The 19,293-nt window shown below is 41.4% G+C and overlaps 1 protein-coding gene and 1 pseudogene across 2 annotated transcripts in view; one reads left to right on the top strand and one right to left on the bottom strand.

The window, feature by feature from the left end:
• The window catches only part of SLAMF1 (signaling lymphocytic activation molecule family member 1), a 32,823-nt gene extending 30,655 nt beyond the window's left edge, over nucleotides 1–2,168 (bottom strand). The window contains exon 1 of one of the 2 annotated variants that reach the window (XM_045086584.1): nucleotides 1,767–2,168. In XM_045086584.1, the coding sequence (XP_044942519.1) occupies nucleotides 1,767–1,842 (76 nt within the window). In that variant the 5' untranslated portion in view covers nucleotides 1,843–2,168. The remainder of the gene's footprint in view (nucleotides 1–1,766) is intronic. The other variant, XM_004775878.3, reaches the window with a different exon arrangement.
• Nucleotides 2,169–4,530: 2,362 nt separating this feature from the next.
• LOC123393717 lies at nucleotides 4,531–4,688 on the top strand (annotated as a pseudogene).
• Nucleotides 4,689–19,293: the final 14,605 nt, after the last annotated feature.

Here is a 19,293-nt window from a genome sequence, read left to right as displayed (position 1 = left end):
ACCTTCTGCTCATTTTTGCTGTGAGCCCCAAATTTCTCCAAAAATAAAGTCTATTTCTTTTAAATGCCATTGAGGGAATGGAAAATTCACTTTATTGGGGGAAGGGACATGTGGACTTTTGATTCTACAATTCTGACGGAATTGGGAGGTAAGCTGAGTAGAGATAAGGAGGAGAGTGGCTCCTGATTTTACAAGAATTGCACTTCTTGGTTGAGTAACTGTCATGGTTGACCTGTCCCACTTGCAAAGCATTTCCATCTGTGTTTAATCGGGTTTTCACAAAAGAGTGTGTATTTAAAAATAAAAACACTAAAAATTTTGTGCGTGTTTCAGAGAAAACGGAATGCAAGGAAGACAGGCACTGCAGGTTGGGTAGACACACCCCACGGAGCTGGGCTTCTTGCTGACCAGGGACTGTCAAGCCTCCAGCGGAGCAGCTGCCAGCACCTGGTGCCATGGGAGCACCGTGGGCCAGGCTGGCTAGCTGGCAAGTAAACACAGAGATTTAAAAAGTCCAACCCACTGTTCAACCCCATCACTCCTGATAGTCACTAAGAAATATCCCCAAGTGGTAGCCACATATGAAGTGCATCTGGGATGGTTTGGCTTTCTCTGTGGTGGCTTAAAGTGGTTCAGTCTGGCTTTCTGAACCTTGAGCTCAATCACCCCTTCCCTAGACCTCAGAAAGCAAGAGCTCTAGGTCTCCCTGATTCTGAGGGAAATGGGGGTCGAGAAAGGTCCTCTTTATCTAGGAGTCTAGTAAAAGATAGATCCCATGCACAGCCTCTCCGACATCCATAGAGTATCTCTGGACTTTTCCTGTAAAAGTCCTTAATGGATTTGCGGTCTTGAAAACCCCAAGTGCAAAACACCCAGAGCCTCAGGATTTCCCTTAATACCGCTTCCACTCTGGGCTGCCTCCCCTAGTCTAACCAGCCTCCAGGCTCTGAAACATTCCCAGTGAGCCCAAAGTCCACTTCTTGTATGGCTTTTCTTTCTCAAATACCTTTTCTCATAGCCCTGATACTACTACAGAGCACCCAAGCTCACCTCCAGGAGGGACACAAACCTGAAAGACAAGAGCAGAGCTCAGCCCCAAACCCTGTGTTGTGTGTCTGGCCCTACAGCCAGAGCTCCCCAGACCCTTGAGAGTTCCCAATTTGCATTTCCAGAAATCCTGGCCTCTCCCCCATCTCACTGCCTTGGGAGGTTCTCTTCCAGGAAAGTAGCCACCAGCATGACCACACTGGAGCCACTGTCTGATCTCAACTGATGCCTGAGGTTTTCACTTCACTTCTACACTATAGCCCTTCCTTGTTGTTGGACCGTGGTTCTGGCTGGGCTGCTCACATGTGTGAGGATCCCCTTCAAGGGCAGGGAAGTAGGAGTCATCGTCTCCCAAGCTCCATCGGTCCACCTCAGCCCCTTAGCCTGGGTATTTGCCAGATGCAAAAACAACCACTCAACCAGAACCTTGACCAGAGTGTCCCATCCTGAGACCCTGGTCTGCAATGTTACCTGTACCTTTGGCTGAGGGCTCCTGGTTTCCTTGGAAACTAGGATTGGTGGGGCTGAGCCTTGGCATCCAGGAACCCACAATATTCCTTCCTCTTTGAAAGAGTCAGAAGGAACTCAGAGCCAGTCCCTGAGAGAGAGAGGCAGCCAAACCACAGCCCCCAGCCCCTGTGACTTTTCTCCAACCATGGTCTGGCTGACTCCTGGCAGGTAATGGTGGGACTCACGTCCTCAAACAGATGAACACTCACCTGTTCCACAGCTCAGCTCAAAAGCCAGGGAGAGAAACAGCAGGAAGTTCAAGGAGAGAAGCCTCTTGGGATCCATCAGCTGGCGAAGAGAGGGAAGGGAGCCCGTGAGGAGCCCTACAACTGCTTGCAGACGCCACGACGGAATGAGGTCCGTGTCAGGCAGAGGTGCCTCTGCCGCCTAGTTATGCATCAGGAACCAGATGGCTTCCTGTATCACTGGGACTTTTTCTGCCTGAGTGTCGGAGATTGCTCATCTCCTTTTAGGCTTCAAATCACTTTGCTGTTCCCAAGAAGTCCGTGTCAAATGCTCAGACTGCCTAAGACGGGAAAGTAGTTCAGCAAACCCAGCCCTGAGCAGAAATTGACCCCCCTCCTCCCAACCCCAGCCTTCCCTGGTAGTTCTGTCTGGTAACCCTTCTTAGAGTGGAAAGAAGGCTTGTCAGATCTGGGTCAGTTAGTTCAAGGCTGAACTTGGATGACTAAACTTTGAAGAGTTCTTGTGTTTCATGTCTGATTTGTTCCATAACTTCATTGAACCCCTCCACACGCAGTCGGGTCCTGATGTCAAAGCCCCAGAGACATGGGGAAGGCAAGGGTGGATCAGCTGGCAGAAATCCAACTTCCCAGATGGTGCAGTGTGGTAGAATTTAGTGAGCTCTCGGTTGTGTTTGAGGGGGTACCTTTATTTCAGAGCTTGTGTCTAACTTTTTGTAGAGGGGGAGGGACTAAAGTAGGCAGAAGAAAGACATACTTTTCCACGAGTTAAGCTGTAAAAATGAAAATACTGGAAAGATACTTTTACCAGTGTTCAGGAAGAGATTTTGAAAGGTCAGCTTCTTGTTTTTAAAGTCCATTTTAGGGATATCTGGTTGGCTCAGATGGTTGAACATCTGTCTTTGGCTCAGGTCATGATCTCCACATCTAGAATTGAGCCCCACATCTGGCTCCTGGCTCAACAGGGCGTCTGCTTCTCCCTCTGCTGCTCCCCCAGCTTGTGCTCTCTCTGTCTCTCCCTCTCTCAAATGAATAAATGAAAAAAAAAATTTTTTTTTTAAATTTTTTTAACAGATCTGAGGCATTCTCCAATGGGCCTTCCTGAGGAAATTAAGGTTACAAGACTTGGCGATATATGGGAACTTACCCTTTATCTTCACTGCTTTTCTCCTTCCCTCATCTAACACCCAAGCATCCTTCCCAAATACTACCTGGTGGGGTCTGGGAGCCAGCATGTACCAACTACTGAGAGCTGATTGTTAAATTTTCAGGAATCTTACAAGCTGGGTGATTGATAAATATTACCATTATTAAGAATGTGATTTATATGAATTTACTATATTTATTTAATTGTAGATGAGAGAATAATAACTAAGGGGAAAACTCAAAATGAATTACTTCCTAATTAGTTCACAACATTTTATTATTATCTATGGTCTTGAGGACATTTACACCTATTGTATCTCTATGGTGGAAATAAAATACCAGGTATCATATGGGCTCTGTATTACTTTCAATGACAGCATGTTTGTAGCTTGAAATCAGCCAGGGTGGGAGCCTATTGGCAAATGATAGAATCAGAGCTCTGATTTAATGTTATGTTGGTTTTCTGGATGTAAGAAAATTATAAAGAAAAGGTGATAATTCAGATTAAACTTAAAAGTATATCATGACTGTAGCTTCGATGTTGTGAATAGAACACAGAATTTGAGGAAGTAGTATTCCAGGATTTAACAACTACGGTCTTATTCAGCAAAAAGTCACTAATGTCACTGACCAGTAAATGAGGTTGCTATATATGTCTTTGATGTTGCATATTTCTTTAACCTAAATAAAAAAAAAAAGTGACTGGAAGCAAGAAGAGAAGAGAGTGAGATATTTGAAGAGTTGAGAGAAAGAAAAAACCCCACCAACCTAGAATTCCAAGTCCTGAGAAATTATCCTTCAAAAGTGAAGGAGAAACAAAGACTTTCTTGGACAAACAGAAGTTGAGGGAATGTTTTGTCAGTAGCTCTGCCTTGTTAGAGATAGTCAAAGAAGTTCTTTAGGGAGAAAGAAAATATATATGTCAGAAACTCAGATATACATAAGGAAAGAAAGAGCATGAGACAAGGAATAAGTGAAGATAAAAATAAAAGCTTATTTTTATTACTCTTAATTGATCTAAGAGATAACACATTATTCAAAATAATAATAACAATAACGATGTATTCAATTATGTGTGCTTATGTATATTTCTTATGTATATACGTGCTTCTGAATGCTTATATATAAGTGAAATGAATGACAATGATACAAGGGATAGGAAAGAAGAATTAGGATTATTTTCTTACATAAGATCCCACACTACCCATGAAACAGTATAGTGTTATTTGAAAATGTGCTTGGACTGGTTGTAAATGTATATTGCAAAATCTAGAGCAACCACTAAAAAAAAGTTTTAAAAAAAAGTATGATTATGTACTAAGGAGAGAAAATGAAATCCTCAATTAAACCACAAAGGGCAGAAAAAGAGGGAAGGCAATAATAGAAACAAAGCAGAAGGGCAACAAATAGAAAAGAGTAACAGATATGGTAATGTTATTCTAACAATATCAAGAAACATTTTGAATGTTAATGGTCTAAATGAACCAATTAAAACACAGAGACTGTCAGAATGGATCAAAAAACAAGATCCTATTGGCTTTTGGTGGACAGCAGGGGCCATTAGAGAGGTAGACCAGGGCAAGAAGTGGCAGGATTGGCAGGTCCAGAGCCTTGTCCTTACATCATGATGGTGTACTGGTGACAGACTGGACTCGGCTACATTTGAAACTCCCAGATCTGTGCAAAAGCAGTGAGAGATGCACTGACTACAGAATTCGAAACAAATGACAAGAAGACTTCCGGCAGCGGCAAAAAAAAGTTGTGAAAGTGAAAAAGGAATAATCTACTCTGACTGAAGCTTGAAATGCTGCATTTTCCAGGTGAAGATATGTGGGCACATGTTAGGGCAGATTGAAAACTATCTGCTCTAAATACATGTCTTATTCACAGACTAACCATGACAATAAATTGAAATATTATTCAAAAAAACAAAGCAAAACAAAAATAAAACCCAACTATGTCATCTATAAAAAACCTACTTTAAGTATAAAGACACATAAAGATTAAAAGTAAATGGATAAAGAGAAAACATGATAACATTAATTAAAAGAAAGCAGAGGTTGCCATATTAATTTCAGACAGAGCAAAATTATTATATAACGACAAAGGGGTCAATTCTCCAAGAAAACATAACAATCTTTAACGTATATGTGTCTAACAACAGAGCTTCAAATACATAAGGCAAAGACTGGTAGAACTATGATGAGAAATAGATAAATCTGCTATCATCATTGGAGACTTGAACATCCCCCTATCAGAAATGGACAGATCCAACAGGCAGAAAATCAGGACACTACTAAATTCACACCACCACAAATCAGCTGACACCTATAGACTACTTCACCCAGTAACAGCAGAATACACATTCTTCTCAAGTTCATATGGAACATTCACCAAGATAATCCACCTTCTGGGCTGTAAGACACATCTTAATACATTTGGAAAAATGGAAATCATACATTGTCTGCTCTCAGGCCACAGAGAGATTAAAATAGAAGTCCATAACAGCAACGAAAAAAACAACAACTGGAAAATCCCAAAACGTGTGGAGATTAAACAATTCACTTCCAAATAACATATGGGCCAAAGAAGAAATCTCAAGAGAAAATTTTAAATATTTTGAACAAAATAAAAATGAAAACACAACTTAACAAAATTTGTAGGAATCAGGAAAAAAAAAAGGTGGTGCCTAAAGGCAAATTGATAGCATTGAATGCATATAATAGAAAAGAAAAAAGATCTAAAATCAATATAAGCCTTCACTTTAGGAAACTAGAAAAAGAAGAGCAAGTTAGGGGCGTTTGGGTGGCTCAGTGTGTTAAAACCTTGCCTTCGGCTCAGGTCATAATCCCAGGGTCTTGGGATTGAGCCTTGCATCAGGCTTTCTGCTTGGCAGGGACCCTGCTTCCTCCTCTCTCTCTGCCTGCCTCTATGCCTACTTGTGAGTTCTGTCTGCCAAATAAATAAATAGAATCTTAAAAAAAAAAAAGAGCAAATTAAGTGCAGAGTAAGCAGAAGAAAAGAAATAATAAAAACTAGAGTAGAAAGCAATGAAATTGAAAACAATATATTAATAGGGAAAAATCAATGAAAGCAAAAGCTTGTTCTTTGCAAAGACCAGAAAATTGGTAAACCTCTAGCCAGGCTAAATAAATTAAAAAAAAAAAAAAGAGGACACAGATTACTAATATCAGAAATGTAAGAGGGGGCATCACTACCAAACCCATGGACAAAAAAAGGACAATAAAAGAATACTATGAACAACCTCAAGCCCACAAATTTGATAACATCAGTAAAATGGATCAATCCTTGAAAGACATAATTTGCCAGAACTCACAGATGAAATAGACAATCTAAATAAGTCTATTTCTATTAACAAATTGAACCAACAATTAAATAACCTTCCAAATCAGAATGCATACTAACTCACTCACTCTATCCTATCTTTCTAGCTTATTCTATTCAATATATAACTTATTCTGATATCAAAATTGGACAAAAATATCACAAGAAAAAAACTAGAGGCCAATATCTCTCATGAGCATAGGTACACAAATCCTCTACAAAGTACTGTCCAATCGAATTCAATAATGTATAAAAAGTGTTATGTTTCAATGACGTGGAACGTATCCCAGGCATGCAAGGCTGGTTCAACATTCAAAAATCAGTCTATCCTGTACTGTATCTGGTACATCAAGCTGTTTCCATCAGCTATAAAGAGCAGATTTGAACAAACTCACAACTAAAGATGTACAAGTGATAAAGTCTCACACTCATAAGTCCATTTTCAAAATCCTTTATATTCACTACCTTATTTGATGTTTGTAACAGTTCTATGAAGGAAGCAGATCTGGTGGTGATGGAAAGCAGGGACTGGACAAAACTTGGGAACCCTGTCTCCAGGTCAAAACCTCTTTCTCTTTCTCTGGAGTATATTCATTATCCCCATGAATACTCAAGAAAGTAAGGAGGAAAAAAATCCTCCTAATTAAACTCCCTGGATGCCTGTAGCTTCCACTTATGTTATTTCATTAATTTTTATAATTTAAAAAAAAGCAGGTATAATTATCACTATTTTACAAATTGAGGTACAGACCTGCTAAATAACTTGTCTAATGGCTCAGAGTGCCCAAAATGGAAGAACTAGATTCAAATCCTGCATTACCTGACTCCAGAGTCTCTGCTCTCTCCATTCACCATACTACTTCCATTACACTTGGCAAGAACATTAACTAATCCTTGGGCTTATGTTAGTCAATTGCCTGTTATCCATGGAACATCTGGCACAGATGAAGGTATGGGCGACAGGAGAACCCTGTCCAGTATTTCCTCCCCCTGACTTCCATCACTGGTGACAAAGCTGCACTTCCTTCCCTTTGGCTTTATGGAACTCCTTTCTAAGATTGAGGAAGACCATATGTCTATGGAAAAGAGCCTTCCCCCGATCTAAGGTAGGCTGCACATTGAGATTATCTCCTAAACAGAAGGGTGTAACATCCCCCTAAGATTTGCTACTTTCCCTCCTGACCCTTTATGGCAAGGGTTGCAGAGTGACCTGCCTGAAAGTGCCTGTGTCTGGGCTGCCCCTGAACATCTTGGCATCCCAGCTTAAGACTATGCTTATCAAGGCCTCTGACCAAAGAGGCCCCTATAACATGAGCCAGCAACTCAAGGAGGGATCTCACAAGGGCAGAGCACACTACCTGGCTGCTTGGAGCCCATAATAAGCATCTCCATTGGAATAAGAAAAAATCAAAAATAAATAAATAAATAAATAAAACAATTAAAAAACAATAAAAACCCCACAAAACCAAAATGAAAATACAAAATTCCCCCAAAATCTGAAACATCTCCTAGGAGACCGGATTGCAAAGTCTAAAATCAGCCCGGGGAAATCACTGGAAAAAACACCGTAGCTCAGCTCTGTTGGGTGAGATGAGGAAGCCCATGGGACAGGTGTCTGTTACAGAGACTGAGCAGACCAGTGGAGCAGACAGCCCTCCTGGGTAGGGCCTGTAGGGGTTGAAGGGCATTGGGGGTTGGGGGAGTGGGGAAACCAGGTTATGAGGTGGCTTTATCCCAGACCGAGACCCAGGTTTTGCCCAACATGTTCATGCCAGTAGCCACCCATCTGAGCAAATGGATGTACTGAGTGACCAAGGCTCAGAAAGGGAAGCTGGGGACGTGGCCCAGTGTGGCTTGTGAAGATGCCACTGGAAGTGCCTTCTGGCCTTTACCTAGCCTGTAAAGCTGAAATTGCTATCTTCGAGGTCTTCCACATGTTTCCTACATCAGCACCTTCTCCAGGGTTCAGATCCAGGTCAGAACACTAGAATCTAGAGGTTGAGGAGAGATATCCACGGGCATCTGTAATCTGAGGTTACCTCCCCAAACTCTTGTCACTTCCCCTGATGCTCCTGCCCTCCTTCCAGACCTCAGAGTCAATATGTGGGGATCTCTTCCTTCTGGGCCTGCCCAGAAGAGACTAAGAGACTAAGTCTCTCTTGTCCCACAGTCCCCATAGCTCTTTGAGACACATTCTTGGTAGGGTTGGGGGTCCTTCCTAGTATCCCCCAAATTATCCTACATGACAGCCATATAGTTTTCTGGCCTGCTTTCTACTGGCATAAGCTGCTACAGAGAGGGAAATGCCCACGCAATTCCACTCCTTCTAGGAAGGAACCGAGTTTAGGAACCAGCAACAGTGCTGTTGAGTCACCAACCTCAAACTTTTTCTGTGTGCCAAAAGCTGCCTCCCATAGCTCTGATCTCCCTTCTTAGATAGAGTTATAAACATGACAATAACTTGCAAAGCATGCTACAAATCCTGGATGACTGTGGTCAGCCTTCTTCTTTCCTTCATACAAAGCTCAAACTAAGGGCTCGTCATTGGCAGTTCTAGAAGGCTCTTGGTCAAGTCCACTGAGCACTCATCTTGCAAAGCTGATGAGGAAAAGGATTCATTCCTTTTCATCAGGGAAAAGGATTCATTCCTTTCTGAGTAGTCCCAGTCCCTAACCAGTGATCACATTCCTGAGAGACAAAGACAGATGGGGAGGAGGACTGAATGCCCCATGGGTCACTGAATGAACTTCTGATATGCTCACAAGCCGTGAATGTAGTGGGATTCCGGCACTGACATGCCAATGATGTAGGCTGACCTGAAATAAGTCCAGGGAAGAAGGAAAAGCTAGGACACTTGAGCAGCTTGGAAAATGGAGCTGTAGACTAGGGGACTCGAGTGAAGAACTCTAGTTGGCATAACTGAAGAGAGGGACAGTATGGGGATACCCTGGAATGACACACAGCAAGGAAGTCCAATATCTTCCTCTTCTCCATGCACTTGCCTGACCCCATGCTAATCACGAGGAAAACATTCTATCAGTTTTAAATATAATGATTCTCAACATCCCTTAATGATGGAACCATAACAAGGACTTACACATTTAGTTATCAACCACCTGAATAAATTTATCAAATAATATTTCTAGTTAAGAGTGGGAAATGTAGGAAGTGGGATTTTTAAAAATTAGGGTTCTGTCTCTTCTTTTTAAAATTGCGAATATAATACAGTATTGAACATTTTAAAAGAAGAAAGAGGGGCGCCTGGGTGGCTCAATCAGTTAAGCATCTGACTCTCGATTTCTGCTCAGGTCATGATCTTAGGGTCCTGGGTTGGAGCCCCGGGTCAGGCTCTGCACTCTTCGGAGGGTCTTCTGGAGATTCTCTCTCTCCCTCTCCCCCTACTCCTCACCCTGCTCTCTATCTAAAATAAATAATTTTTTTAAAGGAGAAAGTAAGTAAAATCTTCCATAATCTTCTACCTTTTTTGCAACTGCTTTCAAGTTTGTAGATCTCCAACTCCTTGTTTAGGAGGCCCTAGAGTAGTCTGGCTCAGAACTCCACTTGTGGTCAGAGACATTTGGGTTCAAGTCCCCAGTCTGTTAATTATAAGTCGGGTGACCTTGGGCAAGTTGCACAATCTCTCTGAACCTTTCTTTCCTCATCAGTGACCTCAAGATAAGGAAACACCTCACAGAGTTGTGGGAAACTAAATGACATCAGTGCAAGTAAGGCACTCAGCTCGGAGCTTGACGTGTGGCGGCCATTTTGAATTTGGTATCTCTTGGTTTCATCATTTCCTGAAAGTAGGGATGAGTGATTCGATGATGAACCCCATATAGCTGCAGCAGGTGATGCACAGGAAGTACTACCTTATGGTCAAGATCAGGGACAATCCTCAGAGACTGGACCAGAATGCTATGGGCACTCTGGTAATGGATGTCTTTCCTGGGCTTCCCCATGAGAGACAACAGTAGCTTTGTGGCATAAATTAGAGATGAAGCACATTATAAGCCATTAAAAACTTTTAGCAATTTAAGGCAGAGAAGTGAATTTTCTGCAACAAGTATTTTAAAACTCTGTTATAAAGGAATTGAACACTTCAGTACAGAAAATCACATTTCATAAAGAAAAACATCAGCATGTAAAGCCTAACAGGAACTGTACCATTACACAAAAATCAGAAGAGAAAATGTGAAACAGAATGAAAATGTGAACTGAATCATTAGCCACACCTGGTTCCGTTTCGCAAAATCTACGTGTGGAAGGATTTGAAGTCAAGATCAAAATTACACACCATAGTAATTAGTTATTGTTTAATTTAACCATGATTATAAAAATACCTGTAGAGTTCTCTGTGAGATGGGTTGGACACCTCAATTTATTCTGCTGTATTATGAAGTTTCAAGTAAAAAATGCCTCTTGGGGGTCATCCTAAGTAAACACCCGGTAGTTGGGCTTGTTGTAAGTAACAGTCATGGTCAAGACGCTGGAGCCCGCCATGGAAGCCATGATCCCTCCTGAGCAACGGCTGGTGTGAGTTTCCCTCTTGCCTCAGTAGGCTACCCCTTCCACAAGCATGTGTGTAACTAAAATCACAGTTCTGCACACACTTTTGTGTTCTTTGTTATTTAACATAATACATAAAAATGTATGATTATATGCTATTTCCTAGTTTAATGAACAAGGATTTCTTAAAGAATATTGTATGAATAATTATCTTGACTTAAAAAGAGAACAAAAGAAGATCATGAAATTGTTCAAAACATTAAAGTGTAGAAGGCCTTCCATGGGGTGACAGTACAGACCATACCTGGACACAGAGGCTTCTTTCCTTAGTTCAACTGTTTGCTTTGTTAAGCAACATAACAGGGTTAAAATGGCAAGCCCTGGGTTCCACCCTGAGATCCTTTTCTAGGAATGAATAAGTCAGTTGAGAACAGGCTTCTGTTTGTGCTGTACAGTCTTTAAGAAGGATGGCTCCCAGCTCCCTGTTCTGATGATAGAACCAGGGTTAAGGCCATTAAAATGCTAAATTCTGATCTTGTCTGGATGCAAGCAGCTGGAATATAAAACCCTGCAGGCTCAGGTGGTACCCTGGTACCTAGCTGTCCTTCTCAGCTTTCTTTCCAGCTAGTACCTGCCATGTGTACCCGCATCCCAGAGTGTCCACCATTCCGCACTGAGATAGAAGCTGGGAGAAAGAGGGGCAATCACAGTGCTTCCTATGTTGCTTACTGAACTTTTCAAAATACAAGAATTTACTTTAAGAGCCTGGGTTCTAAAGTTGGCTTGTTCACATAAGTATGCTATGTCATGGGCATGGAAGAATATGAGAATTCCACAACAGAAACAGCTTCTCTTTCCCATGAGCTCACACTGGATCTAGACCTTACTACCCCCAATTCACAGATGAGGAAGCACAGTCATAGACAGCTAATAACTTGTCTGGGGTCCCACAGTAAATAAGGAACAGGAATAGCACTTGAATATAAGCTCCATCACCTCCTGCCACACTGGCCTGGGAGACATGTTGCTTAGCAAAGCCTTCATCATTCTTTCTGAGTTCTGCACACCATATCCCAATATATTTATCATTAAGTATCTATGACCCTTGACTGCTTTGGTACTTTCTGTCTTCTTAGGAACTGCCTCCATCTGCCCTTTCCACCCTCCCCTTGGTCCCACTATCATCAGTCTTTTGAGCTCTCTAACTTGCCGTTCACTTCTGGTCACCAGCTCCCACGTCTGTGATTGCTGCCTTGATGGCTCTTCCAGCTACCAGTCCTCTACAAAGACCCATGCTGGGCCTTCCATAAGCATGGTCCTGCTCTGCAGGTCCTGGCTTTCACCTGGAGGCCCGACAGATCTTGAAACTTACACTGTCTGTTCTCAGAAATCTCTAAGTCCTTAAATACTTGGCCCCACTATGGGTTGGCTCTAATTCTTCCTCTAATGATTAATGTGTGTGATAGCTTATGGTGCCATACAAAGTCCCTAAGGGTTCAGGTTTGACCTGATGCCAATGAAGGCTTTTCTAATTGCAGAAATATTTGTAGTCAAAGGAGCATGGGGTCAGAAAAATATGAAGTATAACTACAGGGATTTCATTCACTAATTGCATGACCTGGCATAAGTCACATTCTTGGTGACACTAAGTTTTCCCATCTATAAAATAGTGCACTACAAGTTTATTCATGTAATGGATTTTAGGGTATGTTGCTCGGGACTGAGAACCAAAACAACCATTCCCAGTTGCCAGAAGCATCAGGGCCTGATGGCTTGCAGTCAAGTCTCTCCTTGGGAGACACCCTCAGGCAATTCCATCTATGAACACCACCTGCATCTACTTGGTCATCTGGACACTGAACGGGTATAAAAGTCTAGTCCCCATGCCTCAATTTGGAGCAGCCATTAGGGGCCATCCCGGCTCTGGAACACCTCAAATAGTCAGCTGAGGCCTTTGTTCCCACTGCTTCCAGAGTTCAACTTCTCCCTCTGCTCAGTCCTTTGTCCTTCACTTCTCACAGGTGATTTCACAAGTATTCCTCAGTGCACTTACTGCTTACAAATCTCCATCTCAGAGCCTGCTTCGGAGGGAACCTGACCTTAAATGTCTCATATATTTTCCAAGGGGTAAAACAACATCGTGTATATAATGTACAGTATTTGATAGAGCATGGGCATCAATATTTGCTAGTTCCCTTCTCTTCCTCATTGTTTTGTCTTTCATTCATTCCTAAGGATACTCTACCAAGGGAACTGAGACCTTCCAGCAACAGATAATGTCCCTCCTTCCACCTAATCAAAACTCTTTTTCAGACATAAACAATTAAATACATTCTTGGAAAGTTGTTCATCCTCTTGATGGGAACCACCAAAAGTTTTAAGCAGGTGAGTAACCATATTTCTCCTTCAGTAAGATCACTTCAGGCACGGTATGGGAGAGATTTAGGTAAAACTACAGATAGGAAGATGATTAGAAGAGATAATAATCTCCATCAAAGAAGTGGCAGTGAGGTAGGGGAGATGGAGGTCCATTGGAGACTCATTTCATAGGTGGATTTGGTAAAGTTTGGCAACTGATTGAACATGGGGTGTGACAGAGAAGAACCCATATACAATGGCCTTTAGATTTGTGGTATAGTCTTCAAGAGTATAACAATATCAGTCTCTAAGATGGGAAGTATAGGAGGTAAAGATAACTTTGGGTCAAAATTGGGAGCAAGAGTATAAGATTAGTTTGTCAGCTTGGGATATGTTCAGTTGAAGTGTTTATGGTTCTTCCAGATAGAAATTTCCAGAGAGTACTTGAATATATAGAGCTCAATTTCAGAGAAGTTATAAATCTGCGGAAACACACACACACACACAAAACCTTAGAAGCTATTTTTCCATGTCCTTCATCTCACTATCAGAAAGCCATATTTTAGAGGTTAACACTTACTACTGAGGGACTTGCCAGAAGCAACATGGCCAGTTTTTATAAAGCAATGACCAGAAACCAGTTCTCTTCAGTTTAAGTCAATCTACCACCCCCCTCCCCAAGTTTCATTTTGCTCTATTTATATGCATGTTTCCCCAATCTAACAATACTCTACATACAGTAGGTGTTAAAAATATCTATAGAATAGACACGCTAATTACAACCATTGTTTGAGGCAGGACTGGCCTCTCCTCTCTAGTCATCACTGGAATTATATCTCAGCAGCATCTTGGAAATCATCAGACCCAGGGAACTCCTACTTAGCCACAAATTTGCATTTCCCCAGGTACCTCCCAACTCCCCTCTACTTCCTCTGAGAGCAAAACTTCTGTCATGTAAGTCACACCCATGGGCAGGCTTTGTGCCATGTCCACAGACCTGAAGGAAAGATTGTCAAAAGTAAGAAAAATAGAAAAGAGATATTATTTGGGGTACAGAAAGCACATAATCAATTCCCTCTTATTATACACCTGCAAAAAGTGAGGCCAAGAGATCTTGTCCTCATTCAGTCAAATTAAAGTCTTGTGCCTGGGAAAGAGAAGGGAGCAGTATGAGACAAAAGAAGGCAACTAATACTAAGTACTTACTGTATGCCAGAGCTTGTGCTGAATGATCTACCAAGATCTATCTACTATTAACCCATTTAATCTGGATGAAAAGAGCATCCAATTTTTCACAGAGGAAACTGAGTCTAGAAAGTTTACTTTTCCTGGGGTTCTAAAACTGACAATTGGTGGGTGTTGGAAGTCAAACATAAGATGTCTGGCTCCAGAGTTTATACTCTTTCCCTCACATCATGCAGCCTTCCAGAGGTTTCCACTGTGGTTCTAGACATCAGGTATAAGCCTAAAAGTGGAACTCATTTCAGGGATTTCTTGATGTAACAACAAGTGTTCCAAAGTTGCCATCTTAGCAAGTCTTGCAAGATTCAGTGGTCTTGGATTTAAGAGAATCCCAGGATACCTATATGAACATAGAAGAGAAAATATGTCAAGTTCTACAGAGTGCCCAAGTGGGCATCAGCAAATCCCAAAAGAAGGAGAAAACATCTTTGACTTCCAGCTTCAACTTAGCAGGTAACTTGTTATATGGCCTTGGGCATTTCACTTCCCTCTCTTTGTCTTTCAAGACTGAAGAAAATACGGGAAAATACAAATTTTATGGGTTTCCCTACTGATGATTTCCAAGTCTTCTCCGTAGTAATCATCTCCATCTCACAGGGGATATAAAGAAGTAATGTATGGGGAAGGAGAGAGTGTCATCCCTAAGAAGTGGTTTTGGGGTTTTGGAGAAGCAACAATTGGTTTGAATCTTAAAAAATGAGTAGGAGTTTTTGGGCAAGGAAGGAGGGTGGAGGAGGGGAGATTCCAAGAAATACAAAAGCTTGAGCAAAAGCTGCGTGAATTTGAGGAACTACAAGTAGTTCAGGAAGTTTGCAGCATTGATGCAAAGGAGGGGCCAGGCTAGAAATTAGACAGAAGAAATTCACAGAAGCCAAGTCATGTAGGGATTAATAGTCACCTTCAGGCACCTATCCTTGAAGATTTTAAGCATGAAAATGTCACAGCCAAACTTGAGTTTTAAAAAAGACCCTTCTACTCTGTATTCATACCCTCTACCAGAGAATAGCCCAACAGAGAAATAAGCTGCTCCTGTTGCCTGGGAACTGAAATGGAAAGACATTTGTGGGGCAGAGCCCCGCTGAATTATAGCCAACCTATAACCCCTACCTAGCTGTTATTCATGGAAGCTTTCTTCTCTTTTTTTCGATTCCACAGAAAAATAAGAATACGAGAACTGTTATCCAATACCTGAGAGAGCCGCAAAGTTAATCAGTTGCCTCTAATTGTGTTTGACAAACACCCCCAGGATAAAGGCTTTTACACTGCCATTTCCCAGTCATGTCCAATAAAGACAGCCCCACAAGTGGGTCTTTCAAGGAACCACCAGATAGATCAAACAATGACAATTCTCTGAGAGTGAAGTTTCAAAGGAGGTCCAACCCCTTTTGGCCCTGCCAGTGGCTGCCATACTGTTGGCTTTCACCATAATTGTGGGCAGTTGGTTTTAAAGGCAAGAGAGAGGCTAGACAGAGTAGGATGGGTGTAGGGCAAGTTAAAATACCACAAAGTCACTACTCTTACTGGGATTCAGCCATTCTTCTTGAATAAAGACTCTCTGAATTTCTATAAGCCTTTGATTCATTTCTAGAATTTTGAAAAAGTTGGTTCTGATTATTTTATCCCTCTTTTCTCATTGATTTTATTGATGAGAGAGCTTTTGGAGGACCTTCCTCTGCCATTTTTGCTAACACATACCATGTGTGTGTACCATGTGTGGGTATGTGTGTATGTGTGAAATTCTATCAGGTTAAGATAATTCTCAGCTACAGAGGTTGATTTTTTTAATTGTCATAAATATTTCACCTTTTTTCTTCATTTATTGAAGTGATTTCTGCTTTCCCCCCCTTTAATTAGCCAATGTGGTTAATTACATAAACAGATTTTTTTTAATAAACATATATTTTTATCTCCAGGGGTACAAGTCTGTGAATCTCCAGGTTCACACACTTCACAGCACTCACCATAGCACATACCCTCCCCAATGTCCATAACCCCACCCCCCTCTCCCCAGCTACCCTCAGTTTGTTTTGTGAGATTTAGAGTCACTTATGGCATAAACATATTTTTTTAAAAGTTAAACTATCTTAGCTTTCCTGGAATAAGTTCTATAGCATATCTTACTATGTTGATGAATTCAATTTGGTAATATTTTATTTGGAATTTCTATTCAAAAGTAAGATTGGCCTGTAAAAAAGAGAACTAAAGGGAAAATAACCATCGTTTAGTTGACAGAACTCATAGAAGACTGTATGGATGGCATGATTTCTATGTGCAAGAGTTAGCTATAACTTTTAGTTGTTTCCTTTTGGGGAGTGGGTAAATCTACTTGAAAGTCCACATGAAAACCAATTAGGATTGAGACTAGATGAGTTAAAGAGAAATGAAAAAGAGCTCCTTAAACAAGATGCACGTTTATTGTTCTCCCAACAACAACAAAAAAAGAGGTAGGCAGTTTAGTTCAGTATAACGATATTTTGTATATTTCTAGGATATCTGGGATATCTCTAGGATATGGTGGTTCTTTCATGGCCCTTATGCTCTGTTTCAAAATGGTTATTGAAACTCCATCCATGCATTTTTGTCCCAAAAAACAGGATGAAAAAAGAAATGGAAAATATCTTCCTATCCATTCCCAGAAATCCCACACAATTTCTGCTTGTATAGACATGGCTAAAATTTATCTACATGTAAAGGAATTGAGAAATGCAACCTTTAGATGAATGGCAACATGGCCAACTAAATATCAGGTTTGTTGGTTTGAGAAAAAAAAGAGATGACAGGTTTTTTTTTTAAAAGATCTTATTTATTTGCTTGAGAGAAAGAGAGAGAGAGCGCGTGTATGGGAGAGCACAAGCAGGAGGAGCTGCAGAGGGAGAGAAAGAAGCAGGCTCCCCAGGAAGCAGGGAGCTGGATCAGGGCAGACCCCAGGACCTCAGGATCCTGACCTGTGCTGAAGGCAAACACTTAACCCACTGAGCCACCCAGGCTCCCCCATTTACAAACTGTTAATCTGGCTATGCACCTTCCCTGCTGAAAGCCCATCATTTGCCTGTCAATGTTCTTGGGATAAAATTCCCAAGACCCTGTATGAAATGGGCCCCACAGTCCCATCAGTCTCATTTCCTGCCACACTTTCTCCAGCCTTCCCAGACCCACTGATCTCAGCCTATATCTCAGGAATGGCAAAGCTTCCCTCCTTTTCCTGAGTTAGGCTTTCCTGAATTCAGTTTTTTATCTGCTGGTGCAAAGCCGGAGAGGTGGGAAGTGGGAATTAGGGCAGTGTCTCTGTAGGTCCTGACTTATGGATCTGTTACCAATAACTATCTTTGTTGATTACTTGGAGATTCACAAGGGGGAGGTGCTGATTCTCCTCCCACCTTACTTCTCCCAGTCCCCTCACAAGAGTTTGGAAAGGGATTACTGGCCTTTTCCAGATTAACTCCTGTATTTCCTGTTTTTCTTAGAGAAATAATGCCCTCTCTACCATGGATGCAAATAAAGTTCTTTATTGAATCGCCTAGTAGATCTTGAAAGCCCAAGGAACTTTAGAAGAAACAGTGCTTAGTTACAGGAATTTGCACACAAAGCAGTGTCACAAGTCTGGAAAATAATTACAACTGATTCATCTTGATGGGGAACCCTAAAAATTTGCCCACTAAATCTTGCTACCTAGACACCAGGTTTTACTTTCCCCTCAATTCTCCTGGTTACTCCCAAACCCTTCAATGAAATTCTCTTTTGTTTGGGTATCTTGCACACACACACACACACACACGTGCGTGCATGCACACACACACACTCACACACACACCTTGCCTTTTGCAAGTACAGAGGCTCTGGCTTTAGCCTGATGTGACTGCAGTTCTCCTTTGCTGAATCAAAGTTGGTTTGGGAGTAGGGAAAAGTAAACTGTAGTCTAAAGGATGAGACCACTAATCAAGTCTCCATGCCAGTGAAATTTGGCAGCTAATTTTCTCACTAGTTTTCCTAGGAAATAAACAGGCTCAGTCCTATCAGGAAAACGGAGATTTTCTTTGGTATGACCCTGACTCTTGTGAAATTAAAGCCCCAGGATTATTATGCGAAGGAACATCCAATTCTTTGAGAACTTGTTTATTTTTCTAGGACCACCACCCAAGATGGCTCTCTCTTCTGGCATCTAGAAATATGATGGTGCATAAACAATGAATCTTGGAACACTGAGGGGGGGGGCATCTTGACCACCCCTCCAAAAAAAAAGAAAGAAAGAAAGAAAAAAAAAATATAGCTTTCTTTGGATTTTTTTTTTTTTTTAAATCTCTCCAGCAACCAGGTTGTTTTTTTCTTCCAGAGTATCCCTGTCGGATGCTCCTTTCTTCCATCCCGAGGGCTCCTCTTCCACACACACTCCCCTGACTAATCTAATGCCTGCTCATTTTCTCAGTCTCTGATTATTCCAAAGGGAATTTCTCCCTGATTCTCAAAACTAGATCCCATCTTCCTGATTCAGCTCAGTCCTTACTGGCTCTTCTGTCTGGAAGTTGTCATATCTAATTCCTGTAGCACTGTCTTAACTGAAATTAAATAACTAACTTTCCTTAGGGCAGACTTCCAGACTAGAATATCATCTGCATGAAGGCAAGAACCATGTCTCTCTTTCTGAGCACTAAATCGAAGGTTGTGTTTGACTCATAGCAGCGCTTTATGAACACACACACACATCCAAAATACTACCACATTTTCAGAAATATTCTGAACTCGGTTGGGAGCTAACATCAAAGAATGATCTTTTCCCTCCTTCCACTATCAAGTCTTTGTCAAATTGGCCTTCTGTCACTTAAGGATGTTTTGGGAAAATCCCTCAGTTTCATTTTTATCACTTCTAGTAATTTAATAGTACAGTTCGATGTAAAACTCCCTTTTAACTTCTTCCTGTCACTCCAGCACAGGCTTATCT

The sequence above is a fragment of the Mustela putorius genome, unplaced genomic scaffold (genome assembly GCF_011764305.1).
Source record: "Mustela putorius furo isolate JIRA1106 unplaced genomic scaffold, ASM1176430v1.1 tig00000997_pilon_pilon_pilon, whole genome shotgun sequence".
Classification (NCBI taxonomy): domain Eukaryota; kingdom Metazoa; phylum Chordata; class Mammalia; order Carnivora; family Mustelidae; genus Mustela; species Mustela putorius.
Note: the sequence above shows the minus strand (reverse complement) of the source record. Positions and strands in the feature narration are given on the sequence as shown.